The sequence below is a fragment of the Alternaria alternata genome (genome assembly GCF_001642055.1).
Source record: "Alternaria alternata strain SRC1lrK2f unplaced genomic scaffold CC77scaffold_1, whole genome shotgun sequence".
In the NCBI taxonomy this organism is placed as follows: Eukaryota; Fungi; Ascomycota; class Dothideomycetes; order Pleosporales; family Pleosporaceae; genus Alternaria; species Alternaria alternata.
The window spans coordinates 1,497,762-1,525,193 of NW_017306190.1; the positions used below are offsets into that span (position 1 = coordinate 1,497,762).

At 50.8% G+C, this 27,432-nt stretch overlaps 14 protein-coding genes across 14 annotated transcripts; 8 read left to right on the forward strand and 6 right to left on the reverse strand.

The window, feature by feature from the left end:
- Positions 1–557: 557 nt before the first annotated feature.
- CC77DRAFT_1045962 (hypothetical protein) lies at positions 558–3,545 on the forward strand (the record flags this gene model as incomplete). The annotated part of the gene is made up of 4 exons (XM_018527424.1): positions 558–595; positions 644–842; positions 889–954; positions 1,060–3,545. 4 exons carry the CDS (start codon positions 558–560, stop codon positions 3,250–3,252), a joined length of 2,496 nt encoding a protein of 831 aa, XP_018391669.1. The 3' UTR covers positions 3,253–3,545.
- A 295-nt stretch (positions 3,546–3,840) lies between these two features.
- CC77DRAFT_925781 (Metallo-dependent phosphatase) lies at positions 3,841–5,031 on the reverse strand (the record flags this gene model as incomplete). Its single annotated transcript, XM_018533877.1, has 1 exon — positions 3,841–5,031. The coding sequence occupies one exon, from the start codon at positions 5,029–5,031 to the stop codon at positions 3,841–3,843; it is 1,191 nt and encodes a 396-aa protein (XP_018391670.1).
- Positions 5,032–5,384: 353 nt separating this feature from the next.
- On the forward strand, positions 5,385–6,619 carry CC77DRAFT_33543 (P-loop containing nucleoside triphosphate hydrolase protein). Its single transcript, XM_018531303.1, has 2 exons — positions 5,385–5,830; positions 5,905–6,619. The coding sequence occupies exons 1-2, from the start codon at positions 5,738–5,740 to the stop codon at positions 6,499–6,501; spliced, it is 690 nt and encodes a 229-aa protein (XP_018391671.1). The 5' UTR covers positions 5,385–5,737; the 3' UTR covers positions 6,502–6,619.
- Positions 6,620–6,737: 118 nt separating this feature from the next.
- On the forward strand, positions 6,738–7,424 carry CC77DRAFT_1056344 (glutathione S-transferase; the record flags this gene model as incomplete). The annotated part of the gene is made up of 1 exon (XM_018527900.1): positions 6,738–7,424. One exon carries the CDS (start codon positions 6,738–6,740, stop codon positions 7,422–7,424), a length of 687 nt encoding a protein of 228 aa, XP_018391672.1.
- Positions 7,425–7,478: 54 nt separating this feature from the next.
- CC77DRAFT_924974 (RTA1-domain-containing protein) lies at positions 7,479–8,402 on the reverse strand (the record flags this gene model as incomplete). Its single annotated transcript, XM_018533834.1, has 2 exons — positions 7,479–8,170; positions 8,234–8,402. 2 exons carry the CDS (start codon positions 8,400–8,402, stop codon positions 7,479–7,481), a joined length of 861 nt encoding a protein of 286 aa, XP_018391673.1.
- A 183-nt stretch (positions 8,403–8,585) lies between these two features.
- CC77DRAFT_33547 (hypothetical protein) lies at positions 8,586–10,611 on the forward strand. Its single transcript, XM_018531305.1, has 4 exons — positions 8,586–8,793; positions 8,856–9,035; positions 9,112–9,130; positions 9,190–10,611. The coding sequence occupies exons 1-4, from the start codon at positions 8,768–8,770 to the stop codon at positions 10,333–10,335; spliced, it is 1,371 nt and encodes a 456-aa protein (XP_018391674.1). The 5' UTR covers positions 8,586–8,767; the 3' UTR covers positions 10,336–10,611.
- Positions 10,612–10,962: 351 nt separating this feature from the next.
- On the forward strand, positions 10,963–11,880 carry CC77DRAFT_924090 (NAD(P)-binding protein; the record flags this gene model as incomplete). The annotated part of the gene is made up of 2 exons (XM_018533786.1): positions 10,963–11,252; positions 11,310–11,880. The coding sequence occupies 2 exons, from the start codon at positions 10,963–10,965 to the stop codon at positions 11,878–11,880; spliced, it is 861 nt and encodes a 286-aa protein (XP_018391675.1).
- A 911-nt stretch (positions 11,881–12,791) lies between these two features.
- On the reverse strand, positions 12,792–14,412 carry CC77DRAFT_1090174 (hypothetical protein). The gene is made up of 5 exons (XM_018529508.1): positions 14,104–14,412; positions 13,968–14,053; positions 13,736–13,922; positions 13,516–13,686; positions 12,792–13,467 (listed from the first exon to the last, which is right to left on the reverse strand). Exons 1-5 carry the CDS (start codon positions 14,162–14,164, stop codon positions 12,881–12,883), a joined length of 1,092 nt encoding a protein of 363 aa, XP_018391676.1. The 5' UTR covers positions 14,165–14,412; the 3' UTR covers positions 12,792–12,880.
- A 55-nt stretch (positions 14,413–14,467) lies between these two features.
- Positions 14,468–16,316, reverse strand: CC77DRAFT_1015575 (hypothetical protein). The gene is made up of 4 exons (XM_018524055.1): positions 15,820–16,316; positions 15,363–15,660; positions 15,276–15,303; positions 14,468–15,098 (listed from the first exon to the last, which is right to left on the reverse strand). Exons 1-4 carry the CDS (start codon positions 15,909–15,911, stop codon positions 14,857–14,859), a joined length of 660 nt encoding a protein of 219 aa, XP_018391677.1. The 5' UTR covers positions 15,912–16,316; the 3' UTR covers positions 14,468–14,856.
- Positions 16,317–17,977: 1,661 nt separating this feature from the next.
- Positions 17,978–20,198, forward strand: CC77DRAFT_33758 (hypothetical protein). The gene is made up of 4 exons (XM_018531315.1): positions 17,978–18,409; positions 18,456–18,527; positions 18,576–19,315; positions 19,404–20,198. The coding sequence occupies exons 1-4, from the start codon at positions 18,366–18,368 to the stop codon at positions 19,910–19,912; spliced, it is 1,365 nt and encodes a 454-aa protein (XP_018391678.1). The 5' UTR covers positions 17,978–18,365; the 3' UTR covers positions 19,913–20,198.
- A 586-nt stretch (positions 20,199–20,784) lies between these two features.
- CC77DRAFT_1015578 (SE-domain-containing protein) lies at positions 20,785–22,780 on the forward strand. The gene is made up of 2 exons (XM_018524056.1): positions 20,785–21,406; positions 21,464–22,780. Exons 1-2 carry the CDS (start codon positions 21,073–21,075, stop codon positions 22,663–22,665), a joined length of 1,536 nt encoding a protein of 511 aa, XP_018391679.1. The 5' UTR covers positions 20,785–21,072; the 3' UTR covers positions 22,666–22,780.
- A 73-nt stretch (positions 22,781–22,853) lies between these two features.
- CC77DRAFT_1090178 (hypothetical protein) lies at positions 22,854–23,807 on the reverse strand (the record flags this gene model as incomplete). Its single annotated transcript, XM_018529509.1, has 2 exons — positions 22,854–23,652; positions 23,713–23,807. The coding sequence occupies 2 exons, from the start codon at positions 23,805–23,807 to the stop codon at positions 22,854–22,856; spliced, it is 894 nt and encodes a 297-aa protein (XP_018391680.1).
- Positions 23,808–24,174: 367 nt separating this feature from the next.
- CC77DRAFT_1015579 (hypothetical protein) lies at positions 24,175–24,417 on the forward strand. Its single transcript, XM_018524057.1, has one exon. It carries the CDS (start codon positions 24,186–24,188, stop codon positions 24,378–24,380), a length of 195 nt encoding a protein of 64 aa, XP_018391681.1. The 5' UTR covers positions 24,175–24,185; the 3' UTR covers positions 24,381–24,417.
- A 488-nt stretch (positions 24,418–24,905) lies between these two features.
- CC77DRAFT_34122 (hypothetical protein) lies at positions 24,906–26,216 on the reverse strand. Its single transcript, XM_018531331.1, has one exon. The coding sequence runs from the start codon at positions 25,909–25,911 to the stop codon at positions 25,033–25,035; it is 879 nt and encodes a 292-aa protein (XP_018391682.1). The 5' UTR covers positions 25,912–26,216; the 3' UTR covers positions 24,906–25,032.
- Between the last annotated feature and the right edge of the window lie 1,216 nt (positions 26,217–27,432).

Consider the following 27,432-nt stretch of genomic DNA (forward strand, 5'->3'; position numbering starts at 1 on the left):
GCCTCTCGACAATGCCAATCTTGTACTACCCAGATGGTTCGTTGAGATTCCATGATCCGCATGTCGATTAAGCTGCACGGCTACCTAAGAGGTGCATGTACGGAGTTGGTGTATATTTCACGCACAGTTTGCACACAGACACTTCTTGCTCCGCAAGCCGAGCTGGAGACGGACTACCACAGGCAATATTGCCGTATCCGGACAATGCTAGGAGCATGATGTAACAATTCCAAGTATCACTCGTTTGGCCAACCTGCTCCTTAAACACATGTACCGAAGCCGCGTCATCAAAGTTCCTGAATCGCAACATGCACAGACTATCATTTATCTATATCTGACCTTTTAGTGGCGGTGAGCGTTTGCGATCGTTTTTCAGGGTCTACTCCGGCCCATTATAGCGAGCCTCACAGTTCACCAGTGTGTATACACATGAAAATATTTCTGCCTAGCGCGTCTAGATTCTACATCCTCAGCAATTACTCTTGAACAGAGCAGAAGAGAAACCAATAATCACTACTACATCAACCAGCTGCGGGTTACACAAGTAGCAGATAATTATGGAACATATCAAGGATGTTGATCGACAGCAGAGCAGGTTTGTAATTAGGGCGAGCCTTTTTGGATGAAAGCTTACAAGATATAGTGTGACTCAGGCTGTGTCGGCTGTGTCGACTCCACTTACTGACACTTCGTCTCTATCAGAGCTTTCAGAAACCCCCTCTTCGGAGGTGGGCAGTGTGAGCTTTGATGGCCCAGGTGTTGCAGACGTGGATGAAGACTCTGCAGGCGAGTACCGAAGCGACAACAACAACAACACATACGATGACCAGAGAGAGGCCGAAGTAAGTTCCAAGACATCTCAATCTTCACTTGCTGATATTACCACAGCGCAATCTGAAGCATACTAAAATCACATGCGCAAAGGGTCGCCTTGGAGGCACTATCAGTGACAATGTATATGCTTGTCCACGCTGCAAATCCCATATGTCTAAGAAGTATTCTACAGAGGTCCATAATTCAGTCATATTCCATAGATGTATACTGCTAACGTATAAGCAGCGTCACATCAAAGACTCCTGCTGGAAAGTCTGCGACGAGTGCTGCGAATCCAACAATGCTAAGTGCGACGCCTTCTACGTCAAAGGCGCATGCAAACATTGTGTGAAGCAGGGATTGAATTGCACCAAACATACCGAACCAGTGTCAGATTGTGTTCCTGAATTGCTTACAGGTGTACATCCGCAGCCATACAAGTCAACTCCAAGGGCTACCCGTGCCGGTACAACTTCGAAGCAAGATAGAGGCAAACGCAAAGCCACCCAGTCACCAAGCGCTAGCCCAAACTCCAAACCTGTCGTCAAACGCGCAGCAGCTGCTGCTGACAGGGAAGAGAGGCGAGCAATCGTCGGTCCGGATGATAACGCCCTACGTCCAGATCCATTGGACAAGTCGCAGTTCACTGCAGACGAGAAGCTCCAGGAACGGAAACGTGCTGAGGAGAACGTTTCGGTCACTGGCAATCATGTTCAGAACGATCAAGATTTACGATATTACGTTCCAACCGCACCGCCATCTCGACAAACAATCATGCCCCAGCGCAGGCAACAAGGTCAAGGACTGTCACAGTCGTCGTTGCCTTCGGGCATGCTACGCTTGACGCCCGGTCAGCAACACGATGGTCGCGATGTCGTGACTGTCGATGAAGCTCTACGTCGTTGGCCACAAACACACAATAGTGCCGGTCGTATGTTTTATATCGTGGATGGGAATGGAGAGGTCTTGAATCAGTCCATGATCGAGGGTAACGAGCTCCTCCAGAACGTACACCGTCAACAAGCACGTATTGAAGTATGGGCAGCTCGGTATGACGACGCATTTCGTGTAAACCAGGTGCCTCCACCAGTTGATCCAGTATTCCCACAACAGAACGCTCGTCGCACTAGTTTCAACGAGGCACATCCCCCAGTGTCTCGCCTGGACCGCTTCCGCCCTGTCCAATCAGCCAACTTCAAGATCTATGAAGATGCTGCTCGTCGAAAGCTGCAATCAAAAGACTTTGTTGCCAGTGCGCCAGGATCTCGTATGCCGTCTCGTCAGTCATCGCCTCAACCATCCCCACATCTAGGCGCGCCGGCACGTCTGCCGTCATCTGAGCAGTCTCGAGGAATGAATCTGGTGTCTCAGACTACGGAGGGACACGTTGGTCGGGAGATCACTCGGCCCATCTCCCTGCAACTCTCGACGCCTATGATAGCTGACGAGAACCATCCCGTTCTAAGTCTTCGCATCCACAGCAACACGTACGATATCAACAACACCCCCATCTTCTCCATCCTCACGATTCGCGCATCACGAAAGTTCGGCCCTCATCTAGACGCCTATTGTCGACAGCGAAACAAACAGTACGGGGTAGATTGGGCGTTCATCTACCGATATGCTCTGGGTGGGCCTCGGGATGCGCAACGCGAACGTTATATCAACATTGACTACGACATGACTCCAAACGACGTCCAAGACACCGAGCGCCCCGAAATCAAACTCCGTGACATGGACACCCTCATGGTCATGAAAGCAAAGTCCCACACGGCAGTCATGTTCGAGAGTAGTCATGATGGAATAGAGATTCCACAATCGCCTATCGGCTCACCAGTCTCTGAAGAACAAGTCGATATCATCAACGGAGAGACTCCGATCTATCAGAACGCTGGCACCATCGCAAACTGGCACAGCCTTGTTGATACTAAGATGGTGGAGTTACGTGGTGAGATTATCGGCCTCAGTCAGGAAAATCAGCTTCAGAAGACAGTTATAGCGCAGCAAACCGAGATGCTCCATGATCTGGTCAAGCGCAACAATGATCTGATACAGGGTAACTATGGCCGTGTAACTCGCCGTGTTGGACACGTTCTCCCTTCTACTGCTCAATACACTGCTAGTCTCGGTACTGTCTCTCAACGTGGTCCAGCAGATCAGCATAGCCCTTTTCTAGATCGCCTAGAAGCTGTTCGCCAACCTACCGAGCATATCGCATTGAAGAAATCAAACGAGCAATATCGCTTCCCAACATCTGCTCATGGAACGCAAGCTCGTTCTCCTGTGTATCATAGTGGCGCACTCAAGACATCACCAGATCTCCAGGAAAGCGGTGTACCTAAGATGCATCCTGCGCAGTTTGCTGCTCATGGTTCAACTCCTCTACTCCAAGGCCCCAACGGCGGCGATGATGGCTGGAATATGGATAAAGCTGCATGAATTGCTCGGAGCGGACTGAGTGGCAATATGGCTTCTCGTGTCCCTTCACTGGGACTGGGAGCAAGCTCAAGACCCACTCTCGATGATGTACTTCACACCTCCTCATCTAAGAAATGTGAAGCGCTAGTGTTATTTGCAGGAGGGTTTGAAGTCCGGTTGCCCATCTCTACATCCTGAACCTTGTGAACGGCAGCGTCTGCACCTCCAGCACTACCGCCACTACGACGCATATGCTGCAATACGACATCCAGCAACGGTCATAACTACTCTCTGTGGAGACGTTTAGTGTAGATGGTAGTGCGCACCCATTGATATTTCATCATGGAGGTCGGGGGGCAAGGTATCTTAGTTGCGCTGCAAACACGTAGCGACGCACTTGTCTTCCATGAGCAAGGCATTTACGGTGGTGTTTCTCAACTAAAACACATTCCAAGAGACATGATGACTTCTCGTGACATTACAACAGTGCTATCCTAACGCTAAACTGACAAAAATATCCATAATCTTAATAAGCCGTGCCGCTGTACATCTCAAGCCACACTCCCAGCCAAAAACGCCCAGTGTTGTGCCACGAGGTGCGGTATGGCCTTAGTCGCTAGCATACCCATTCGCTTTCTCACACTTGACATGTACCAACTCCGTCTTGCCCTCCCCGTCGACAACAAGCGCCGTCAGCTTCCCTCCACTAACGCACCCCGTATCGAGACCATAAGAGTACTCATGTATATTGAGGCCCTTCTTCCTGTTGTGCCCATAAACCACCGTGGCTCTGCCCTCTTGCTTTATTTTTTCCTGACGATGATTCCAGAACTTTTCCCACGGTGTGCCCGCATGTTTGCTACTCGGGATCCTCGTCTTAAGATCGATAGTGCGCATGTTCATAACATGAAACGGGTCTTGATGTTCGAGAGGCGTGTCGGGGACGAGGCCGGCGTGTACGGTTACGAGGTTGCCTAGGGTCGGGACGGTGCCGACGCGGAGGATGACGGGACATTGTTGGAGATATTCGATTTCCCTCCTTGTGAACTGTTTTGCTAATTTACGCAGCTTGTAGTCGCCGTGCGATTGGCTGACCTGGTCTACGAAATCCACTTTCGCATCGGGAGAGTCGTCAGGGCTGAATTTGAGCACATGACGATCTTGCGCTTCGGCAATGGAGAGCAACAGTTTGTCTTCCCAGTTACCGCGTACGCAGGAAGCGCCGATCTTCTGGGCGAGCTTGATGACGCCTGGCGAATCGGGGCCTTTGGCTATCATATCGCCAGTCAGCACGAGGTGGTCGTGCTTATGGTTGAAGTCGATCTTCTTGAGAAGATGCTCCAGTTCCTTCCTGCAGCCATGGACATCGCCAACGAAGACAAGTCTGCTATGCTTCTTAGGCAGGTGCTGCTCATCCATGTCGCTGACCTGTATCATGCCTTTGAATTCCGGTCGCACATTGCTGCCGTAAACCATAGTTGGTACGTTGTCCATGGCGTGTATCTCCATCTTGTGTGCCGTCCGCTTGGGACCCAGGTATGTAAACCAACTGATTATGAAGAGAATAGCGATTACGAGATATGTGCCACTATGGCGCTTTATCCGCCGCGGGATTCGATCGGTTGTGCGTGTGATTGCCGCCTGAAACTTCGGCGGAATCAGAAAATCGTCGTCGCGTGCGTAGAAACCGTCTTCTTCGTCTGACACGTCAAGGTCGTCACGATAGTCTGGTATCTGCTCGATGAGGGGTCGTGGTCGGTTTTGCGCATGCGCATAGGGGTGATCACGATACGACGTCATCGCAATACGTGGATCGAGGGAGATTTTTCAAACTGCCTGCGTCTCTCAAAATCCTTCTCACAGCGTAGAGTGCAGATTTCGAGTATGGCGGTGTATAATGCGAAAGTGGTGACAGCGCTATGGCACTCCTTTCTTTTATGCTGGCCGAAGAGTCATTTCCGCGTGGTGTTTGTTGCTCAGATCCTTCCTGAGATGACGATTGAGGGCTCAAAGGGGCAGTGTCGACGCAGAAATATGATGAAGTGCGTCCGAATCTCTGCAACGCACGACTACGTGGGCGAAAAGCCCTCATAATAAGGCCGCTGCTGTTTCGCGTTTCTCGAAGACCATCTAGCGTTCCTGGCTGACCCCAGCGTCGATCCCAGACACGTGCCGGGCTGCCGGCACCCAGACTTGGCAGAAATGTGGGCCTACATTTAGGGGTACACGCGTAACCCACGTATGCCAATAAGCTACTGTACGGTAATAAGCCACTTCACGGGATTATCGTGAAAGACACGAGACGAGCTAGGCTAGCGATACTCACCCTGTGGTTTGAGTAGTACGCAGGGCCGGACACATGATGATATGTTGCCTGCCTCTTCTCGAAGCTTAGCGTGTCTGACTAGGCAGTCGCGACTCCTGGAAGGATTCCTTTACGCCTTGACAATTAACATGATCCAGTTCCATCTCGAAGTCACACTTGCTTTTTGTCTCAGGCTTGACAATGCTGCGCTCTAAGAGACCAAAGGAACCCAACCCCCTCAAGATAATTATCTTTGGTGAGGAGCTTGTCGGCAAGACATGTTTTATTGACATGGTACGCAACCCTTTCGTCAACATCCTGTACAAGCATCGTTTCTTCAATGTCAAGATCACCAATTCCAGCTGCAGTTCCTCAAAGGCAAGCACTTTATCAGTCATGGTCCCGTCGACTCCGAACCACTTTCAAGAACCATCTCGTATGCAAACGAGACCTGGAGCTTTTCTTTCATAGATTTGAACCTCAACAGCGACATCTCTCCCAGATACCGCGAAGTCTTACATACTTATATAGCCAGCGCGGATGGCGTTGTTCTGTTATACGATGTTACGTCTCTGTTTTCCTTTGATCACCTTATCCAACATACGTATCTGCAGATCTGGCAGTGTCGCAACACCGTATTCATCAAAGATGGCGCAGAAGGGAGGATGCAAGGATTGAAGAAGAGGTTCGGGTGCGTGGTAGTTGGTAATAAGAAGGACATCATCGACAGGGACGAAGGGAAGAGGCAAGTGAAGAAGGAAATGGCAGACCAGTGGGCTTCAAGCCAGGGTTTCCGTCATATCGAAATCAGTTCAAATGAAAGGAAAGAGGTTGAGGATGCTGTACAAGCCCTGGTGGACAGTGTGCAGAGGGCACGGAGGATGGATGCGAAAGATATTAGAGACAGCAAGAGCGACGTGAAGGGGTGGAGCAAGAAGATTGGGAAACATGTCATCAATGGGTAATTCAAAGCTTTCGCAGAAGAGTACTATCAGATCTTTTATCAAGCATACTTCGGACCAGAGGAGCTATACGATTTCAAATACCACTGCAGACCCATGACGTAGCATCGGGCTTATCTCCGCACACGCCAATACATCATCCAAACCACGTCCCATCATGTCCTCACCATTCTTATTACATTCCAGTTGTACCTTTTGAGCTCCTCATAGACATACAGATACAAGAGTATTCAGCGAAGATGTCTACTTCCAGCACCGAAACGTCCCCGTTAACTCTCATATCAGCAACGCCATCACCGTTTGCACGCATGAACCGCATCGCGCTCACTTTAAAAGGCATACCTTTTGAACTTCAAAACGAGATACCCTGGCAAAGTGCAACAGAAACACCCAAATACAACCCTTTGGAAAAATTACCCATCTTACTTTTGCCTGATGGCCGACCACCCGTATACGATAGTGCACACATTCAGGAGTACATCGTGCGCAAGTACGCCGACAAGGGACCAAAACTAATCACCGACGACGTCGACCTTGACTTGCAAATTCGACAGATCGTCGTCCTCAGCGAGGGATGTATGGACGCCATTGTGATAGCTCGATTCGAAGGCCGACGCGAAAAAGAAAAGCAGTCTCAGCTTTGGCTCGGCAGGCAGAATCGCAAAATTGACGGTGCGATGCGGGCTTTTGATGAAATGATACGGAGCACGAAAGAGAAAGGGAAGGTCTATCTTGTTGGCGATGAGTTGACCATTGCCGATATTGCGGTTGTGTGCACTGTTGGATTCATCGAATTCGCCGAGATGAGGCCTGGATGGAAGAGCAAATATGAGGTATTGTCGCAGTGGTTTGAGGAACTAGACCAGAGGAAGGTGTTTGCAGAAACGAGGCCTGTAATGTTCAACTTGAGCGAAACTGTGGTATAGTAGATAACATCGTCTTTGTAAAATTTATGGGCGTTGACAGTTCTTGATCGCACCTTATTTTCTAGATGGCTCATCCCCCGGTGGACTGTTGTCTTCGTTCGTGAGCTCAATCATACTCTCCGTACCAATCTCCTCGTTTTGTAGCTGAAATGGGTACCAGATATAGAAGCTGATCATGACCAGAAGCATCAGAGCACCATCGAAAACATATACCGGCCACTCGTTCAAGAACAGGTAGCTATCGTGCCCAGCGATGAACTCGACTAGCCGGAAGATGTTACGAATAGAGATGATTACAGAAGTGCCATACAACATCCAAAGCAGACTCTGCCAAGGGACATGAACATGTTGACCAGAATTGCGCAGATGAAGCGAGAACTTGCGGTGGAAAAGTATGCAGCACCACATGAAACCTGCAAAAATAAGAACTTGTAACCCCAAACCCGTTACAATGACACCGTTGCCAGCATTCGCCAGCTTTGGTTTGGGTAAAAATCCTGCTCCGGTCGACTGTATATTGAGGCAGAGAAGATCGCCTGCAACGAAGATCCGTGTGCACCATCGAGGGGAGAGGTAGGAGAACCGTTCGCCGTGCGTAGCGCGTACCACGCGCGAGTACACCATGTACAACGTCCCGGCGAACAGGCACGGTGGAAGGAGTATGAATATTGCTTGTAGGAGGAAAGGAATGAGGGAGCCTGTATGGTAGGTTGCTATTGCGCGGCATGCATAGCCAATGGGCTCACCTATAGAGAAGTCAGTTCAGTGATGTCTAGACGTGTCACATTCGACAGTAGATCAGTTCGTACAGAAGCCACCAGTGATGAAGGGTATAGTATACCACGTCCGATACCTGTGCATTCTGTAGGCATGCGCCAGGGTTAAAATGAAGAATAGAACACCAAAAGTAATAGCTGCCGCGAAATTAGGCACATATTTCCAGAGGTATGCACCTTTGTAAGTTTCAAGCGCAGGCATGATCGGATGCTGCGCCAGACAAAGAGACGGAAGTGAAAAAGTAATGTACCGCACCAAGCTTTATCCGGGGGTTGAAAAAACAGGTGAGTAGTATGAGAGAGAACACCTCAAGTAAGGGAAGCCTAAGTGTATTTGTATGAGATGAATACGTTCACCCAAGCGTTTCCTTGCCTTCTTGCTTCTATATCTGATTCAGCCAAGAGCTTGCCTTCTGATGGCGATTCTGCTCAGATACGCACAAGGCGAAATTGTACAGCAATTGACGCATAGCCGCATGGCTTGAGAGTAGGTGGCTAACCGAAGTCAGTGGAGCTTGCGAGCTGGTATTCATACTTCGTCCGTGCAAGTATCCCGTTTCGATCAGGATGGACCACCGTAGTCATCAGATCCAGTATGTTGCCGTTGGGTGTGTAGGGGAGATGGGTCGGAGGGTCTTGCGCTTACCCAAAGAAGTCGACACGCGTGTTACGTCACCCGAAACATCAGGCCTCCGACACCGCCAAGTCGCACTGGCCGTCCAGACTTTCAACCGCTGCAAATATGTAATACGCGTGTTATCCTGGTCTTTCGCAGCCATGGGACTAAGATGCTTCGGCGCAGTCATAGGAAGTCGAGAGGCGGATGCTCGGAGTGGTACGTTCTCGGTATTCCTTTTCCGCTCCAACAATGCCCCCTCTACATTCCTCACTTGACTGATACGTAACTGTAGTAAACGACGGCATGTAAAAGTGCGCATTACTCTCCGAGTCTTGTTGTGTTATACTGACCGAAGCTTCGTTATCTCTAGTGCGACGAGAACCGCCCCAAATGCAGGCTATGCACTGTTTCCGACCGGGAGTGCAGCTTCTCATCTCTTTCGACTCCAGATACACATTCTCGATCTGTGAGCCCAGGAATTCAGTATGGCCGCACTATTGCGATTACGCGAAGCAAAGCCCCTTCAAAACCTTCTGTGCTCTGCGCTGGGCAGTCGACAGTTGATGAATCTATCGATAATGGCCATGTCTACTGTGAGGAACCTGTCAATGTGGGTCACATGGAGCTCCTCATACACGCAATGCTCAACGAAGAGATGTACAACTTTGCGATCGGGTTTGAGAAGTTTCATCGCGCTGGTCTCGCCCTAGGTATGGAGACGGCTTTGAAGGCACCATATCTTATGCACCAAATTCTAGCTTTCTCCTCCTGCCATTTGGCACATGCCAACCCGCACTGTTTAGCCTATTACCGGAATCAGGCTGTAACTTTGCAGACACGCGCTGTTTCGATTTTCAATACAACTAGAGCCGAAGTGAACCAGCTGAATTGCGTACCGATGCTACTCTTCTCGTCCATGCTGGGTCAGCATCTACTGGCGGAGATACTCGCAGTACAGCCTTCGACCGACATGGAGATTTTTATCACGCACTATGTTCAGTGTATAGAAATGCACAGAGGAATCTACACCATTGCTACGTCCGCGTGGTCACTGCTGATGAAGTCGGAACTCGAGCCTATACTGTCCATGAGCAAGGAGTTCACTTCTCGGCAGTCCGAAGGCGATGATTGTTCAACGGTCTTCAGTCTTATTGAAGATACGGATGGTATGAGCGCAGAGGAAAAACATGCTTGTCGAATCGCAGTCCACTACCTGCAAGTCGGGCTCGATGCAGTACGAAGGGACGAAGATTCGCCAATCAGTCGGTACCAGATGATCTGCGAATGGACTATGTTGATCCCCCCGGGATTCACCGGACTCTTGGCCGCGAAGCAGCCTGTGGCCTTGGTAGTGCTTGCACACTACGCAATCTTATTACACTTTGGCAGGCATCTATGGCAGGTTGGCGATGCGGGACTTCATATATTGGCAATCATTGAGAAGTATCTCGGATCTCAATGGGATGCTTGGTTGTCATACCCACGGGCAAGAATTACCAGTTTAGTCTTGCGGTAGGTTTACGTTCGACTGCAAGGCTGAAGTGTCGCACGCCACTGTGGTACAAGGCGACCAATTGTGCCCGAATCGATGCTTCATCCGCCTTACTCTTGTCTCCAGCTTCTTAGCCTGATAAATTGTTATTGTTTCCGTATGCGAACCTATGATGGTGCTCCAACTTACAGGGCGTAAGTAAGCTGTGCATCGCCAAGACGCATATCCACGGGAACTCCCACCAACCATCTACAAGCATGTGCCAAACCCTCTCACCGGGCCCAAGAATGGATCCTTAATGGACAATAGCGATCAGCAGACATATGGCATATCTTTCGATGGACCATATGTGCAGCACCGTCACCGATAACACCCTCAGTTTGCTTACACTGCAGAATTCTTACATCGCTTCCAGGACTGTTTCAATCCTTTCTTTGAGTCTCTGATCATCTTGAAGCTCCAGTATAGATAGAGCATTCAATAATTCTAATTTCAAGCATCTGGTACCACTGTTCTAAGATTGTAAGTCTGAGGTTGACTTCCCGACTCGGATAAGGCTCTGAGACGCCACCAGCACGCGCTTCACCTACGACTGCACCCCCTATCTCCATTTGTTTTGTGAAAATCATGCCCGGAACACAGTATTCTGGAATGGGCGGCCCAGTTCCAGTGTGGTTCATTACAGCAGCATCAAGTGGCTTCGGCAGAGCCCTGGCCCTTGAAGCCCTATCACGTGGTCACAAAGTCATTACCAGCGCTCGAAGCCTCCCTCGCATTGCAGATCTCAAAGACGCAGGCGCCGATACCGTGGTCCTAGACGTCACTTCTCCATTGACGGACCTTGAAGGAGTGGCCAAAAAAGTCTATGACAAATATGGATACATCAACCATCTCGTCAATGTCGCAGGCTATGTGCTTGTGGGCGCTGTCGAGGAGACATCGTACGTACCACGTCGTTCTTGATGTCTAGGCTACCATGCGTGCTAATAAAACCTCAGTCCAGAGGAAGACCTGAAAGCCTTCACAACAAACGTTCTCGGCACCCTGAACGTCGCCAAAGCTTTTCTACCCTATCTGCGCGCCACGTCTGGTCATCGCACTATCGCAAACTTCGGGTCAGTAACATCTTGGTACAGTGGTGCAGGCCACGGTATATACTCAGCAACCAAATGGGCTGTATCAGGTGTTACAGAAGGCATGCGTGCGGAGCTCGCACCCTTGGGTATCTTCGTCACTGTTGTTGAGCCGGGTTGGTATCGTACTGCTATTCTTTCAAAGGACGTGCAGGCGCAAAGCGAAAAGCGCATCGATGCGTATGAGAATGGCGAGATCGGAGAACTGAGAAAGGCTCTGGCAGAGGCAGATGGTAAACAGGTAGGAGATACAGCAAAAGCATGTAGGGTCATCGTCGATGTATTGACGATGAGTGGATGTGCGGCAGGAAAGCAGATACCGATCAGACTAGTTCTAGGGAAAGATGCGCATGATGTGATTCGAGAGAAGTGTGAGGGTACATTGAGGTTGTTGAAGGAGTGGGAGGGCGCTGCTACCAACACGGACTACGATTAAGAGGTAGTCTCATTGGTATCTAGATACTGCCCATTTTTTTGTGAGCCTCCATCTCATTCGCTCTCATATCATTTGTCCAAAATGACACCTAATGATAGTATGAAGCTGTCATCTTGATGATGATTGAGTTCGGCGTCTTGAGTTAGGCCATCGGCGATGCTTGAGCTGGTGGAAACCTGACGGCGCATAGGATATGGTGAAGTAGGTAGTGCTCACGAACCATCACCAGGTTGCAGTATTGTAAAACTTCGCTGTCTAGTGCGTAAACTATATCCTACTGGACTGCCCTGTGCAAGCAAGTTCTGGGTCGATTCTTCAAGCGTCTGAGTCTGGGACAGTGTTGCCATGGCTGCACGCGCCCAATTCTCTCCGCAGTTCTCTGACTACTCTCATTCGTCCATCCTTTCAGCCGAGCCATTATATTCATCCGGGCTGACATCGTTATGGTGGATTCACTAACCGCATGGAAGTTGGAGCCTTGGAACCGACATCCGAGTTAAAATTCGATGCCTGTCCTCACGCGTGAATGGACCTGCAACTCGCACGGTGACTACCTAGGTATGCAGAAGGATCCATTAATTCAAAGGTACCTAGGTAGAGGAGGAACTCGGAGCATAGGGCCGTCATGCTTCCTGCGGACATTCGACATTGCTCACGAATGACACCACTTATGAGACGTTACCGGTTGCAGTAGCTTACCCGGTTCCTGCGTATACTAATAACGCCATACAGAACACGGGAAGTCGACAGCTGCAGCACGCCTGATCTCCGAGTACCAAGTCAAACGTCTAGGCAACGATCGCATAACCGAGAACCCGGAACCTGGTACATTCATAGTATAATCAACCCACCACTCGTACCCTTTCTAATGCCAAATGTAACGCTGGAAATGGCATTTTGTCCAAATCCCAGCCCTACAACATGTCATGTATGGCACAGAAGGAGCAGCACGTAATAGTGGGGCTAGGACAGGACGATTTGTGGCTTGCGATCTCAAACTTTAAACTCTGCTTTCTGGCCATACAAGACGCTGTTCGTCCACATCCGAGTCAGGAACGCGCCATGCCCCACCGCCACCATTTTGCTTTCTCGCGTCAAACGGTTGGTGATCCCCACTTTCCACATCCTTCAGCTCATACGACTCATTCTGGATAACGGCCCCGGTGGGGCCTCCAGCGGTTCCCTCCTGTCCGTTGTTGCTATTGCTTTTCCCGCTACCATGGCCATAGCTTTTCATGATGCTGCGTTCACGACTATGGTACTGATACGAGCCATTATGCGTACGATGTCTCTGCGCTTTGCTGAAGAGGGCTTTGGTGGCGGGAATAGAGGCACAGAGGATGCCCACGTTAATTTCGACCATGCTCCATACGTTGATGGGAACGCTGTCGAAGAAAGGATCCTCAGATTCCGTGTAAACGCCAACTGAGTACAGGCGCACGATCGATGCAATGCAACTGAATGCACCGAGGCTGAAGATGATCACAAGGGCGAATTTCTCTCGTCTCGGGCGCTGGACTTTGAGCAGTGTAGTTATAGGAAGAAGCAGAATCCAGATATCAGCAATGATATTTACAGCGCTCGTTGCTGGAAATATTGTTAGGAAGTGACTAGATAATAGACAGATGCACCTACTGTAGAAGAACGCTGTCGTGTTGATACATCGGCCTGAAACCTGCCCGGCCAAGTCCCACATCTTATGTAGTGGAACACACTGTGCCAGACATACAATTACGCAGACGACACCGAAGGTGACTAGGAAGTAGATTGTGCCTTTGCAAAGGTACTCGAATCTTTTCTCGACGGCTGTAGAACTGATCAGCAATGTCTTCTTGTCAAAAGGAACGAGACTGACCGATGCGTAAGTAGAAGAACAAAATCGAGATTTTGATAGCATTGATGATGAGATAGTAGACTATCTCTATCGCAAGTGTCGCTTGAATTTGGTTCAACATCTGCTGGAGCTGCAGAACCTCACCACTGAAGCCCATACCGTTATCGCGCAAAATGAAAATGGCGACAAGATAGGCGACCGTGAACAGCTGCTGGAGTTAATAATTGAGTAGAGGATAGGTGTGTTGACTTACGAGCGCGAATACCATGGCATAATCATCTTTGCCTGTATGTTGCACGATGAAGGTACGGGTGTAGAGTCGGAGAGCGACACATATAACTGATAACGGTTAATACAAAGACGAGCTCAATTGCCTGATCTTTGCTTACTTGAAAGTATCGTTAGAGCTGTAGAAACTCCTACGCAAATGTCTTGGGTTACCTGCCCCATTGTGGTGTGGATCGGGTATCAATCAAACAAAAAAAGCAAGAACATTGATGCAATGCAACACACCTGCGACTCTTCGAGGCCACGGCCTGTTTAAAGGATATGAGACATTCCAGCGGCTCGTCTGTGTCAGAACTTACCCGCCTTCAGTATACACAAGCGTCGGTAGGTCACATAAAGTTTGTAAATGGAGGCCCTACCAGCAGTTCCCGACATTAACGAGCTTGCGACATGCAAATCCATGCAAGAGCACGGCTCAAACGCAGGACGAACGGAACATCTATACGCGTAAGTGATAGATCATATTTCGGTGGCTATCCACTATACTAAGCGATGCTATAACCGTAGAGTCGGGGCGGGGATAAGCGAGCCAGCCGTCGATGTGGCGTAGGACCAAGAATCTGGACAGCGGACAATGTTGCAATGCAGTTAGTGACAGGCCAACAAAACAGATTTCTGGCCAATAAACATCCACCAAGATCAGGTGAGATCGAGAGTAGTGAGGGGATTTTTGAAGTGGATGTTGCTTTGCTGTTGTACTGTGTTATGCAGGCTACGAGACAAAGCTGGGGCCGAACTCATTGGTGCAGCAGGAGCCCGCCGGGTATCTGCAAATACATGATAGTGTCCGCGGGCATCTACGTGTGGGTTTTTTCACGTCATAGATGGAAGAACTTTACGGTCTTTCCGCATTGTCATGCCAACCTCCATCTCTTTGCGAACTCTATCCCTTCCGCCAGTGTGCCCACTCTTGCGTCGATAACGTATCCTTGCTCCGCGAATCTGATGCATTCATCATAGAGATCTTTAAGCGGAACGGAAAATGTCTCTATGAACTCGTTCTCTTCGAGCTCCGGCTGTGGGTTTTGATTCTCCGGCCGAGACATGTCTACCGTGACGTGAATCATTCTGAGGTTGGTATTGCAGAAACCTGGATCTAGATAGATGTTAGTATGTGAAGTAGAGACAGTCAGCAGTGATTGTAATTTGGTGGACATTATGGTGAAGGGCGAGCGCTACATGCGCTTCCTGCGTAGCGGTATGACGAGGACACCACCATGGACAGGACACAAGATCCAGTGGATAGCGAATGCGACTCAAAGGCTTTACTTACCATTAAACATGATTGGAGTAGTTTGAAACTGATTTCAGAGATATAGAATTAGCCCAAGTTGCGTCTGCAAAAGAAGAGCTTGCATACGGTCTTGTCTGACACGAGTTCCCCAATGTACCCCGTCTCTTCCTTCAGCTCGCGGATGGCGCAGGTTTCCGGGCTTTCATCGGGATCCATCAAGCCAGCTGGAACTTCTATGACGGTCGCATTGACTGGTGGGCGCCATTGCTTTTGGAGGATGATCCGAGGCTCATCGTTTGGTTTCGCCGGGTCTTGAAGAATTGCTGCAACACCGACGCCGTCGATGTCAGATCCCTTGGGTCGAGTGAGACGCTCCCCAGACTCCCATGTGCGCTCAACACCTTTGGGGTCAGTGTAGGTGATTCTAGTGATTGTCAGTCAACTTTTGACGCAGAGTGGGTGTGTTTTTCTTCTTCTTCTAGCTCAAGTGCGAGTGCCTTTTGTGCTTCTAAACTCATGAGATTGTCTAACGACCCAAGAGAATCCGAGCATGTGCGGGGTGCGACATTAGCTAAATACTTACTTCACAAGCGTTGCCCATTTGGCGTCTTTGTTGTCCAGGGGCTCAGTTTTGATTACCTTGGAGTTGTCGGACGATTCGTCTTTCGAGGCCATGATAGTGGTATGATTCGGAGTAGACCAGGCTGCTTGACAGTATCGTGCTAAATAGTATTGAAGCTATGCGAGGAGCGCTCTTTGGAAGGGTGACCGCTGGACAGGACGTGTATGACGCCATACATCGTCGCGAGCTGCCAAGACCCACACCCAACATCTTCAATATCCATCTGTCAAGATTCTCCAGGAGCGCGATCCAATTACGCTGCTTATCAAAGAATCACAGATGCCAAAAGTCCTTTCTGAAAGACAGCCTGTTAAGCATTCCTAATTGTCTTCGCAGACAATGGGAGGTCAGGTCGGAGATAGGCGCGCTCTTTGCTTGGCCTCGTACCTAAGACGGAACTTGACTATCGCAAAGCTCGAGCAGGCCTGGACACTTGCTTTCTAGATCTCAATACTCACCATATGCATCGCACAAGAAGCTGCTCTAAGTCTCTCACAAGGTAGGAAGCAAGTACGAGTGGAATCTTGGCATTACCGCAACAAGAGAGAGCGGAGGCTTGGGCATGACCTACATCACGATGGGACCGATGCTCCCTATGACACCATCACACAGAGCCTCTCGAGACGATGCAGCCGCGGACTGGAAGTTACAATCGATAGCGCGACGGACATCTCGCCAGATGTCCACAATTGGTCCTTGGCTAGCCACAAGCGACACCTTCAAAAACTGCAATCTCCTATCTAGCACTTTATCCCTTTTCGCATGACGGAGTAAGATGAGTTTTGGTTCCTAAGGCGCACACTATAGGCATGGCGGCGTCGCCGGCGCGAAAAAAAGTACGAGGTGGACAACTACCGTGGAGCCGCCCAACTTGAGGGCCCGCCAAGCCAATGCTGAACCCTTTTCCGCCAACGGTCGCCGTACGAAGTTGAAGGTTTCTAAAACCTCAACGCTGGGCAATGGCCACGGTCCGTCCAGTTCCACAACTGTGTGCTATCTCGTGCTCGTTGTCCGTTGGGAGTTGCAGACCGCATCGAATCGGAAGTCGGCAACCGCATGCTTACTGCCACATCGTACTCGCTCTACCGCGGAGCAAGGTTCTGATCCTCTACATGCATCAGTCGTGACAAAAGCTACCGCGCCGCTGAAGGAGTCAGAAGCGAGTAACGAAACGTTTCGTTTCCACGGACATTGGCCCATTGCATCCTGGTGCGACAGGTTTTACTCCTGTCACGCATCTTTCAGAGCAAGCGTGGGATTCACTGCAGCAGCGCCCTGCATCTGCTGCTCGCTTACATCTTTGGCACACACCTTGGGTGTTCGAGGTCTTCACATCAACGGTGACCGTTGAACAGACCATGCTGATCTCGAGAAAGTGGAGGTACGGAATCGATAATCACTCTACAATTGTTGCCGAGCTCCGGGAAATTACAACAAGCGGAGGGACTCCGGGAGATGGCCGTCGCATGGCGAGAAAGCGAGAAAAGGATGCCGTGCGTGGGTATCAGGCTCGCTGTGCTGAAAAAAGCATGTGCAGTGGCCAGTTCCTCAGCCGCCATGTCCAACTTGGGGTCCCTCTCCCCTGCCAAGCATGCGAGAGTGGGGCCTAATGGGCCGCCTGAATAGCCGCCATTCCTGTTCCTCTCACTATCCCAACTCGCCGTCAGGGGCTCGTCGGGACGAGAGGCGAATCATGCCTTCGTGAACCGTCAACACGACACGGGCTCAATGCCTGATGCGCCACAACTGTGCCGTCACAGGCTCTGGCTGCTTGAATGCTGTCACTGCCGACCCAATCGCCATGGCCTGTCTCTCAAGCGCTGCGCGCTGTACTCTGCGCTGCGCAATACAAGAGGATATGCCTTCATCAGCAAAGAGATCTGGTCATTACGCTGTACGAGCGGCCAGACTGACATCGATGCGAATTTTCGGAGGGCACTGACACGAGTGCAGGGCTGATACTGCATGGGCATGCCGGGTCACCACGCCTTCAAACAAAACCACAACTAAATTCGTTAGTCCACCTGAATCAGCCTTCCGTTTATGGCACCGTGCTTACTTTGATTGGTCTGGAGACTCGCTTGACGGGCGGGCGTTAGGACCTAGGCTGTCGCCTCCGCTTTTAGATCTTAACCATGCGTGCCGACGTCGTATGGGTAGCGCCATACTACTGAGGCAGTCAGCGCGCGCCTGTGGAAGCTACGCTCTTTTACTCTTCATCCCCCGCGGCTCTGCTCGTCTTGCTTCGCTCTTCCAAGGACTCGCAACCCCAGTCATTCTCTATTGTGTATCTTGTATACACGTCCTTTCGTTCATAATATCGTCCTGTACTGCGCCTTCCGAATTAGGATATCATCTGCTTTTACCCGACACTCATTCCGCTAGAACAATACATACGACAATAATTAGTACTCGGATCGATCGGAGCATCTTCAACCGACCCTAATTGTAACGACTACATATACTCGACACACGATAGATCTAGCTCAAGAACACTATCCGCCACAATGTCGAACTGGTTTGGAAACCTGCAGTTGGCATACAAATATGTGTATGTTTCCTAGGGACAATGGTAGTCCAAGACTAATCTTAAAAAGCATTGTATTCTTGTCGCTGTTGGCTCTTACTATCCTCGCTGGGTTCATCAAAGTGATGTACAACCGTCAAAAGTAAGTGACCATGTCGACATAAACGCTACGTGAACTAACGATAGGAAGGTTGAAGAAGGCGAAGCAAACTGAGCTAGAGGCCGGACCCAAGGAGGACACTGTTGAACTGAATCAGCGTGAGAAGGATGAGGGTGATCTGTTCGGTATTCGTGCCATCGAGGCTGGTTTCTACGCTGGTGTTGCTCAATCGCGACCTACGTCAAGAGCAGGATCTGTCATGGGCGACAACCCAACGATGAGCACCAGCACCTTGGTCGGAGGAAGCGTCAACTCGCCACTCATGAAGGGACAATCTGCCAACAACAGCATGCTCAGCCTGAATCTTAACGCCAACAAGGAACCCAACGCAAAACGAGTTTCCCCGCCCACAATGAAGCTCCGTCCCTCCGAGGCTGAGCTTAGTGGAAGACGCAACCACAACGGCGCTGTCGACATGTCTCTCCAAGTTCCTCCTTCCCCTGGTCACCCGCGTGGTCCCCCTTCTCCTACTTTTGGCGGCTCCGACAGCGACAGCGAGGGTTTTACATCTCCACGATCCATGTCACCCGCCGACCTGAACCGTCAGCAATACGCTCCGGCTCTCACAGTCTCACACCACACAGGAGATGACGGCATCAGGTCGCAGCAGGGATCTTACCACAATTCGCCTGGCCAGTCACCAACGCCGCTGTCGCCTCACAACCCGCCTACGGCCAAGCTGCCATCTATTCCTGGCCACGCTTTGAGGAAAGAGTCGCGCTCCCCATCGCCCGAGTACGATTACCCTCGCGTGCAGGTCCACGAGCCGAGTAGGTAACACGATCTCCTGGTGCGTTGTTTGTTGTACTTTTAGCATTTAGTAGATATATATCGGGCCATCCCTAACTTTCTTGCAAGACTCTGAACCCTCATCGCCTGCTCGTACCCAAGTTCAACTACAGGCACGAACCTACTCGCCACACCATGAACGAGACGGAAGCGAAGCGAGCAGCATCTACAGCAGCGGCAATCGGCTAAGCACTTTCCAAGCATACCAAGCTTCTCAGGAGGACGCGCCAAAACCAGATTCGTACGATCAAGCTTGGCAAAAGCAGCAGACACGGCGCTCAGCCTCGGCCGCGTCAACAGTCGAATCTGGCCACACCTCAATCCTTGCATCGACTGACGACGAGGCGGAACGCCGTCCCAGCCACGCAAGCACTCTGCTTGCTCCGGGCCAGGGAGGAAAGGACACGCGACTGAGCGAGTTCTACGAGGCATACTACCGCAATTCACACATGGGCTCAACCCAGCCTGTCGATGTCAAGAAACAATATGCTGAAAGGCAGTCAACCATCATGGAGGTCGATACACCCGTGGCGTCGCCCATGTTTCCTCACAACCAGAACCCTGGCGCTGCCTTTTAGACTGGCTCATTCCCAAACGACCCAAGTTGAGCGTCATGTCGAAGACGCTTAACAGTACGATCTTGTGAATAGCTGTACATATTTGTACATACAAACAGGCCTCTCTCCTTTCGCGTAGGAGCAAGCCTTTATCGACGAGGCGTTTGGTTCGGGCTTCGACTTGCACCCGTGCATATTATTTTTTCGACTTTTTCCTTTCTACCTTTCCTTCACCTGGGCGGATTACCTCGGACGCGCTGACGACAAAACAATGGCTTATATGGTTCGATGATGGATCGGACTCGCGCACGCAGGGGCAAACAAAAAGGCAGAAGGTTTACTACGACGAGACGCATGTTTCTTGCATCAATGCTACATACCTACTACACCACATCATTCACTAGCTTTATTCGTAATTTCTATTAGACAGTACCCTTGGGTACGCGGCGTTGCTCATGCAGCGTCTTGAATATATACAGCTCGAAAGAGACGATTCTTCAATTCCAAATGATTGAGTTTTGGGCGAAATGAAAGGGTGGTTAGAGCGACAGATCACCAGCAGCTAAACGTTGTGGATGTGTGACTGAAGAGTTTACAGATGTGGTAGCTCGGAGCCGAGCATGTGAAGATATGCAGGTACAGCGAGCTGTTGACTCACCAGAAACGGCGCCTCGCGGCAGGAGGAAGACGCTGCAAAGTACCGAATTCCCGAAGGACGGGCAGACAGTCGTTCGAGGAAAAAAAGCGAGAAATCATCGGGTGCGATGAGATGATGTTCACGCCATGTCGCGCAGGCGGCGACGGTACCCCTGGCAGAACATGGCATGGCGGTGAGGGCGATCCCTGTCACCAATCTCGCGGCTTAAGATCGTGAGGTCGCCACTCGGATTTGTCTCCAAGACTGCGTGCTTGCCCTGCTGGACCCTGGATCTACAGGAGTCTTGACGTCCCGTGAAGTTTATTTCTACTCTCTTTAGCCGTGTGACGTTTCGGCAAGGCTGATTGAGCGCCATCTCCACACTCGTCCACGCTGCCTACATCTCCATTGCATTCGCATTAACCACCCCATCGATTCCCGAACGCACCTTCCTCGGGCACTCACCTCGCTACACGCGCAACCAAACAACCAGCACTCGATTGGGTCTCTCAACAGACCCCCAGCAACCGCAACCATGCTCACAATGTACTCTGGCACCAAGCTTGCAGAGCTGCCGCCTGGAGTTTCTGCATCGCCGTCTCCACAGCTGCGACAGCGAACCACGTCGACGCAATCCGTACCCACGACCGAATCCACACACACAAACGACTACCGCGAAGAGAGGCGGCGCGTGCACCATGAGGCCGACATCGTTATTGTTGGCGCCGGTATTCTTGGATGCGCAGCGGCTGTCGCTTTCGGCAACCAGGGCAGGAGCGTCATATTGCTCGAGAAGAGCCTAAAGGAGCCTGATAGGATTGTAGGCGAGCTGCTGCAACCTGGCGGCGTCAATGCCTTGGAGAAGTTGGGCATGAGGGGTACGGCTACCCGTTCCCTGTCGAGGTCGAGAATGCATCGCTGACATGGTACCACAGATTGCCTCGACGACATTGACGCCATTCCCTGCTACGGCTACCAGATCCTCTACGGCAAGGAAGAGGTCCACATCCCTTACCCGGACAACCTCCTCACATCTGCGCCCTCGAAAGCACCCGAAGGACGATCCTTCCACCACGGCCGCTTCATCTCCAAGCTACGTGCAAAGGCAAAGGCCACGCCCAACGTCACTGTTGTTGAAACAACCGTCGAATCCATGGTCAAGAGTGACTACACAAACCAGGTCGTGGGCGTATCATCCAAGACCGCCGGAGAGCAAGACTACTACTTTGGTGCCGTCACCCTCGTGGCAGATGGTTACGCCTCCAAGTTCCGCAAAGAATTCATCCCTCACCAGCCCCAAGTACGCAGCAAGTTCTGGGGCCTCGAGATGATCGACGCCCAACTCCCCATGCCAAACCATGGTCACGTCATCCTCGCCGACGCACCTCCAATCCTCATCTACCAAATCGGCACCCACGAAACCCGCATCCTCGTCGACATACCCGAGAATCTGCCCTCAGCCAGCCCCAAGAACGGAGGTGTCAAGAACCACATGCTCAATGTTGCGCTGCCCCAACTCCCAGAATGCGTCCAACCCGCCTTCCGCAAAGCAATCGAAGCCGGTAAACTGCGCTCAATGCCAAACAGTTTCCTACCTCCTTCGACGCAGAGGCAGGCCGGACTCATCATCCTGGGTGATGCCATGAACATGCGACATCCCCTCACTGGTGGCGGCATGACTGTTGCGTTCAATGACGTAGTCCTCCTCTCCAACCTCCTCTCGCCCGCCAACGTACCCACATTAGAGGATACATCTGCCGTCTTGTCCGCCATGTCCACCTTCCACTGGCAGCGCAAGAACGGATCTTCCGTCATCAACATTCTGGCCATGGCTCTCTACAGCCTCTTCGCCGCCAACAACCAATACCTAGAGCTGATCAAGAAGGGTTGCTTCAAGTACTTCCTCCGCGGCGGCAAGAGTGTCAGTGAGCCTTGTGGTATGCTCGCTGGTCTCATCACCCATCCCTGGATGTTGGTGTGGCACTTCTTTTACGTCGCCTTCTATGCCATCTGGGTTCGGTTGCAGGAGGTGCCAATCTACAAAGCACCATACACGCTGTGCGTTGAGAGTGCTATGGTTGTTTGGACAGCCATCTGTGTCATTGGTCCGTATCTTGTTGCTGAGGTCAAGATATAGGTATACGATAAAAGAAGACTGATACGGGTAATGTATATACGTTTCATCAGCCCCTGTTCATGGGGCTTGTACATAGGGCATTGGGTTGGCGTTTCTCGGATAAACCGTGTCGACACAGAAAATCCTTCAATTTGGAAGGTTGATATATAGTATAGTTAATACGTAATTATGATACAAATAGTCTCATGCTACATACTCTTGGTTCCCTCATTTTGCGTGTCGAATTGCCTCTCTCTCACCCTCTCTATCTCACTCCATATATCATCCATTGTGAGCCCTTGTCTTCTCTGCTGCCCTACGATGAAGGACGTCGGTGCCGTTATCAGAGGCGTGATGGGTATGACTGTGGACGTAAGTGTGGGCAACATGGGACTTGTTGCATCTAAAAGAGATGGCACCCAGTCTTGAAGCGCTGGTTGGTACATGCCGTTCCCCGCTATTGCCGGAGTGAATAGTGGTCGCGGATTCCAAGCTATCTTGTAGTAGAGCCACGCCGTCGTTACACCCGTCGAACTGGGATCCGTCAAGGGGAAAGAGGTAGTTTGATCAGCCTTTCTCGCTACACCATAAGCTGTGTAAGGCCAGTTCTTTGGTAACTGCTGTAGATACTGCGTTGGTATTGCGTCTCCAGATGTACGAGTACTTGGCGACCACCCCCCTGGCACACTTGTAGGCAGGCTGACAATTCCAGTAGCCTGGTTCATTCCACTTGTGCTCCCGAAGCGGCTGGAAAGCGTCAAGATGGCTGATACCCTGCCCAATCCATTGTCGTGGTCGACCGGTACATTCGTTGACCTGAGCCAGACTAGGAATGAGAAGAGAAGGTCGTAGAGGTTTGGAGTTGCCGTGTTGCAGAAGCCATGTATCTTCCATTCAAGCTGTCTGCTAGGTTGATTGATATCTTCAATATCGACGCCAGCTTGCTCCAGACACTCATAGCACTGCATCACATTGTCTTTCTCGACTTTTCCGTCGCTCGAAATGATGCTATGTCAGAAATGTTAGAGATGGTGAACTCTTGGTGAATGAAGGAGCGCGGACGCTTACTCTTTGTACGTATCCCCTCTGCCTTTGCAAAGACAGCGTTGGTATATCTCGCTCCGTCCGTCATCGGCGTTGGGATCCTTCATACTTCCCGTCATGTTGTAGCAGTATGCGAAATCTGTAAGCATCGAGTTACAGAAAGGAGTAGCCCAACACGCGACTTTGGGATCTACACTAGGTATCTGAGCCAGCATGCCGGCTGTGTTCACCTGCATGCTCTTTTGTGAGCATGAGCGCCGAGGTAATGAAGCGTGTTTTTTAATTGAAGATCGTGTGGCGTAGCCCTCGACAGAGTTTCCGTCCGCAGAAACAACCGGTTGAGATTCCACTAGAGTACAACTAGTTCCACAAGCTGCAAATAGCATTAGGCCTAGCAGCAGGAGTTCCATGGACATTGCGATAGCTGGGAGTACCAGAACTTGCGTCTAAGACGAAGTGGCGAGTGGACGAGTGTGAAAGATCTTCGTACGAAAGGAATGTCAAGAGTCAAATTGCGGCGTCGCCTAAGGCGGAACTTGTGTTCTTCCAGTCTGCTGATGAAGCATGTTTCTCGGAGTCGCAAGACTAAAGATGAGCTTCGTTGTTTGCACGCAACGTTTGTGTCTGTCGTTGGTGCACATCTGACCATCATGACTGTTGCCATTCTCTTCAATTCTACTTTGCATCTCTGAGCGTTTATCGCCGTAAGGAGTATGATGTTGTTGTGGAGCTCAGTAAACAAACGCGCCTGCTTCGCAGGATCGCGTTCACATGATTATCACACATGCGAAAGGCACATCCAACTTACACCACTGCATGAGGCTCACTCCATACTAAAATCGGGTGCATGCTTAGGATAATACCGAATAAATGTGATATTATGTAGATAGATAGATGCTAGATAATGAACAAGGGTGGAAGATGATGACAAAGTCAGAAATGAGATGGCACACCAGCGCTCATCCTTATCCATCATGTAAAACAACAATAAGCGGATACGAAGAAGCGGTGAGATGGACACAATATGTAATAAGAGGGGTGGCAGTGCATGAAGAGTCGCCACAGCTTGAGTGCAACGTTACGAGCTGAAGATTGTGGCAAGCGCCGAAGCAACGCCGTACGCGGCAAAAAGCGAATAGATACAAAGAAATGAATTGTAAAAATGATCACGACGCGCATAATATTAGAATGATTAGAGATGGAGGGATGAAAGAAGTCCGTGAAGCAAGGAGAGAAACCACGCGCAGATATCCTAAACCGCATGAACAGCTGAGAAACGCGGCGATGAATCAAAGAGAAGAAGACATGGCGACGGAATCTTAAACATGGCGGTCTCTTTCTTGATTAGAAAATCTCCAAACCTTCAAATTCAACACAAAGATCTCGGTCTCCTCTATTCAGTCCTGCAGCGTGTCTTCGGTCCCACATGGAGATGCCAAAGTTTGCAGGTCGGCTCGCATAAACGCCAACGCGTACGGCTTTGTCTTCCACACCCCAGAAGAACCAGGTGACCTCTCTCAGCTTCTTCCAGCCTGACAGTTCATCCTCGTATGAGACCCACAGCGCGTAACCGATGCGCTCAATCTTGACTCGCAAGTCCATGCGTCGTTGTTGATGGGGTGGGAGTGCGCTCAATGACCAGTCTGCACCTACGCCATTTGCGACCACACAACTGGCATGACACGCGTTGCTGGAAAACTCAAGCCCAACTTTGGCCCACTTGGATGCTGGCGCAGGAGCAACATACGGTGGTGGAGGGCCACGCTCTAACTGGGGCCTGGTATCTGAATCCTCTGCTGGGCTTTGTGAAGTTGTGGTGTTGTACCTCTCAACATCGTCAATACTGGAGGTTTGCGAGAGTGACATGGCGGAACTCGGGGCCGCGCTATCATTCAAACATATGCTCGCAACATTTGGGACCTCAAGTGTCGTTGTCGCGTTTGCTGTTGCTACCGGCATCTGCCCTGGCGGTGTGCCCGCGAATATGACCAGTCCTCCCTGGTCCCATTCGAGCTCCCAGTCTGCTGAAACTGTGACTTCTGCTACTATGAAAGGGTTGCGCAGAGCGGTGTAGAGAATTGGAGCCGTCGATATATCCCCTGATGGTGGTTTCCTCCATAGATCGGTGTTTGGGGGCGCGGTCAGGGTGAAGGCATCCAGCCACTCTGGTACGACATTGTCTTGGATATTGAGGGGCGTGAAGGACGAGCTCGCGGGTGGCATGGCCTCGGTGATGCGCTCGATGCGCTCGCGGTCGGTAAGCGGAGATCAGCGCTCGGCGTCGGTCTGCTTTGTTCTACGAGTGGTTTTCGATGGCGTATGTATATGTAGTAGATCTCCGTAGCTCCGGCAAGATGCCGAGTCGTGTTGAGTGTTGTCTAGCTCTGTGTGACCAAGCTCGGAAGGTCATTCGCTTTGGCAAAAGCAAGGATCCGGCTTACGTCTGACTTCGGCAGGATGTCAAATAACCAGAGATCTGCAAGAGGGATCGTGAGAGGCGCCCGCGCGAGACTCGTCAAGGAAGCCTATCGCACGGTCAGCACGAAGCCGTTTCATACCCCCTAAGCGACCTATACGACGCCCGTTCCTTAACGCCTCAGCAGCTGAGGCGTGAACAACACACATGCTGCCACATTGATGTTACGCGCGCTTCTGATGCTTACCTGGCTGTCGCAGCTTGGTAGAGAAGAGAAGATGGTTGCTTTTTGTTCGGCTCAACCTGGAGTTCCGGCGCAAGCTACGTTGCTTGAATCGTGGTCCGGTACACGTCAGAAGGGACGACAGGAATCCCGTGAGACCTACTTCCACGCTGCTTGAAGTTATATAGCCCGTATGGTGCAGTGCTTGGCTTCCCGCCTAGTTACAAGTGGATGTTCATCCAAGCTGAGATGTTCCGCCACCGCAGAAAGTCCAGCAGCTATGCATCATTGCCATCGCGAACCAAGGACGGGGATCGTCCTTTCGCTAGTATCGCCTTGCGTTCGGTCCCTGCGAAGCCCAGGGAAGGGAAGAAGGAGCATTTGTCGAAGGTACAAAAGTCTCCGATGCGGCAAGGTGAGGTGGCCAGAAGCTATTTCCCAGCCCCGCGCTTCGCCGACTTAGAGCGTCGACAATGCTCTCCCGTCTGAACACGTCGAGGAAACGCAGGAAATGGTCAATTCGCGCTCCCTGCAGCGCAATCCTTCGAACATACTGGCCGATGTCGAGTTCGTGTTTCGGGAGCAAGATGCAAGTGTTCGTGGCAAGGCAAGGGCGATGTGCTGGAAGGTTTCACGACAGAAACTATGTTCTGCATGCCCCCTGGTAGATTCATGAACGCTCGGTGTCATTGGGCTTTCCTGGCATACGTAATCGAAGTAGCTGCAAGACCTGCTGAGAAGATGGCAAATATGAGCGCATCACAACCACAACGAGTACGAAAACAAAACAACGTGGGAGGTAGTGGTGGTGGCTGATCGTAGTACGCCCTACTTGCTGCACATGCGACCTGCATTTGACAATGGTTTTCCAATGCCGTCACGTTGTTCTTTGTGTGTTATCATCAAATGTTCAAGTTGAGGAGATAAGCGCAACGTGCAGTGGTTGTGTTGTCACTCAAAGCCAGCTCACGACATGCTCTTGGGCAGCATCACTTGTGCAAGGCGCTGCTGTGCGGGACGTGGTGTGTCCACGAAGCAGTTATCCGTCGATGCGTTGTCCATCAGTGGAGCGCCCCATTTAGTCGGCATTCCCCAGTCTCGCAAA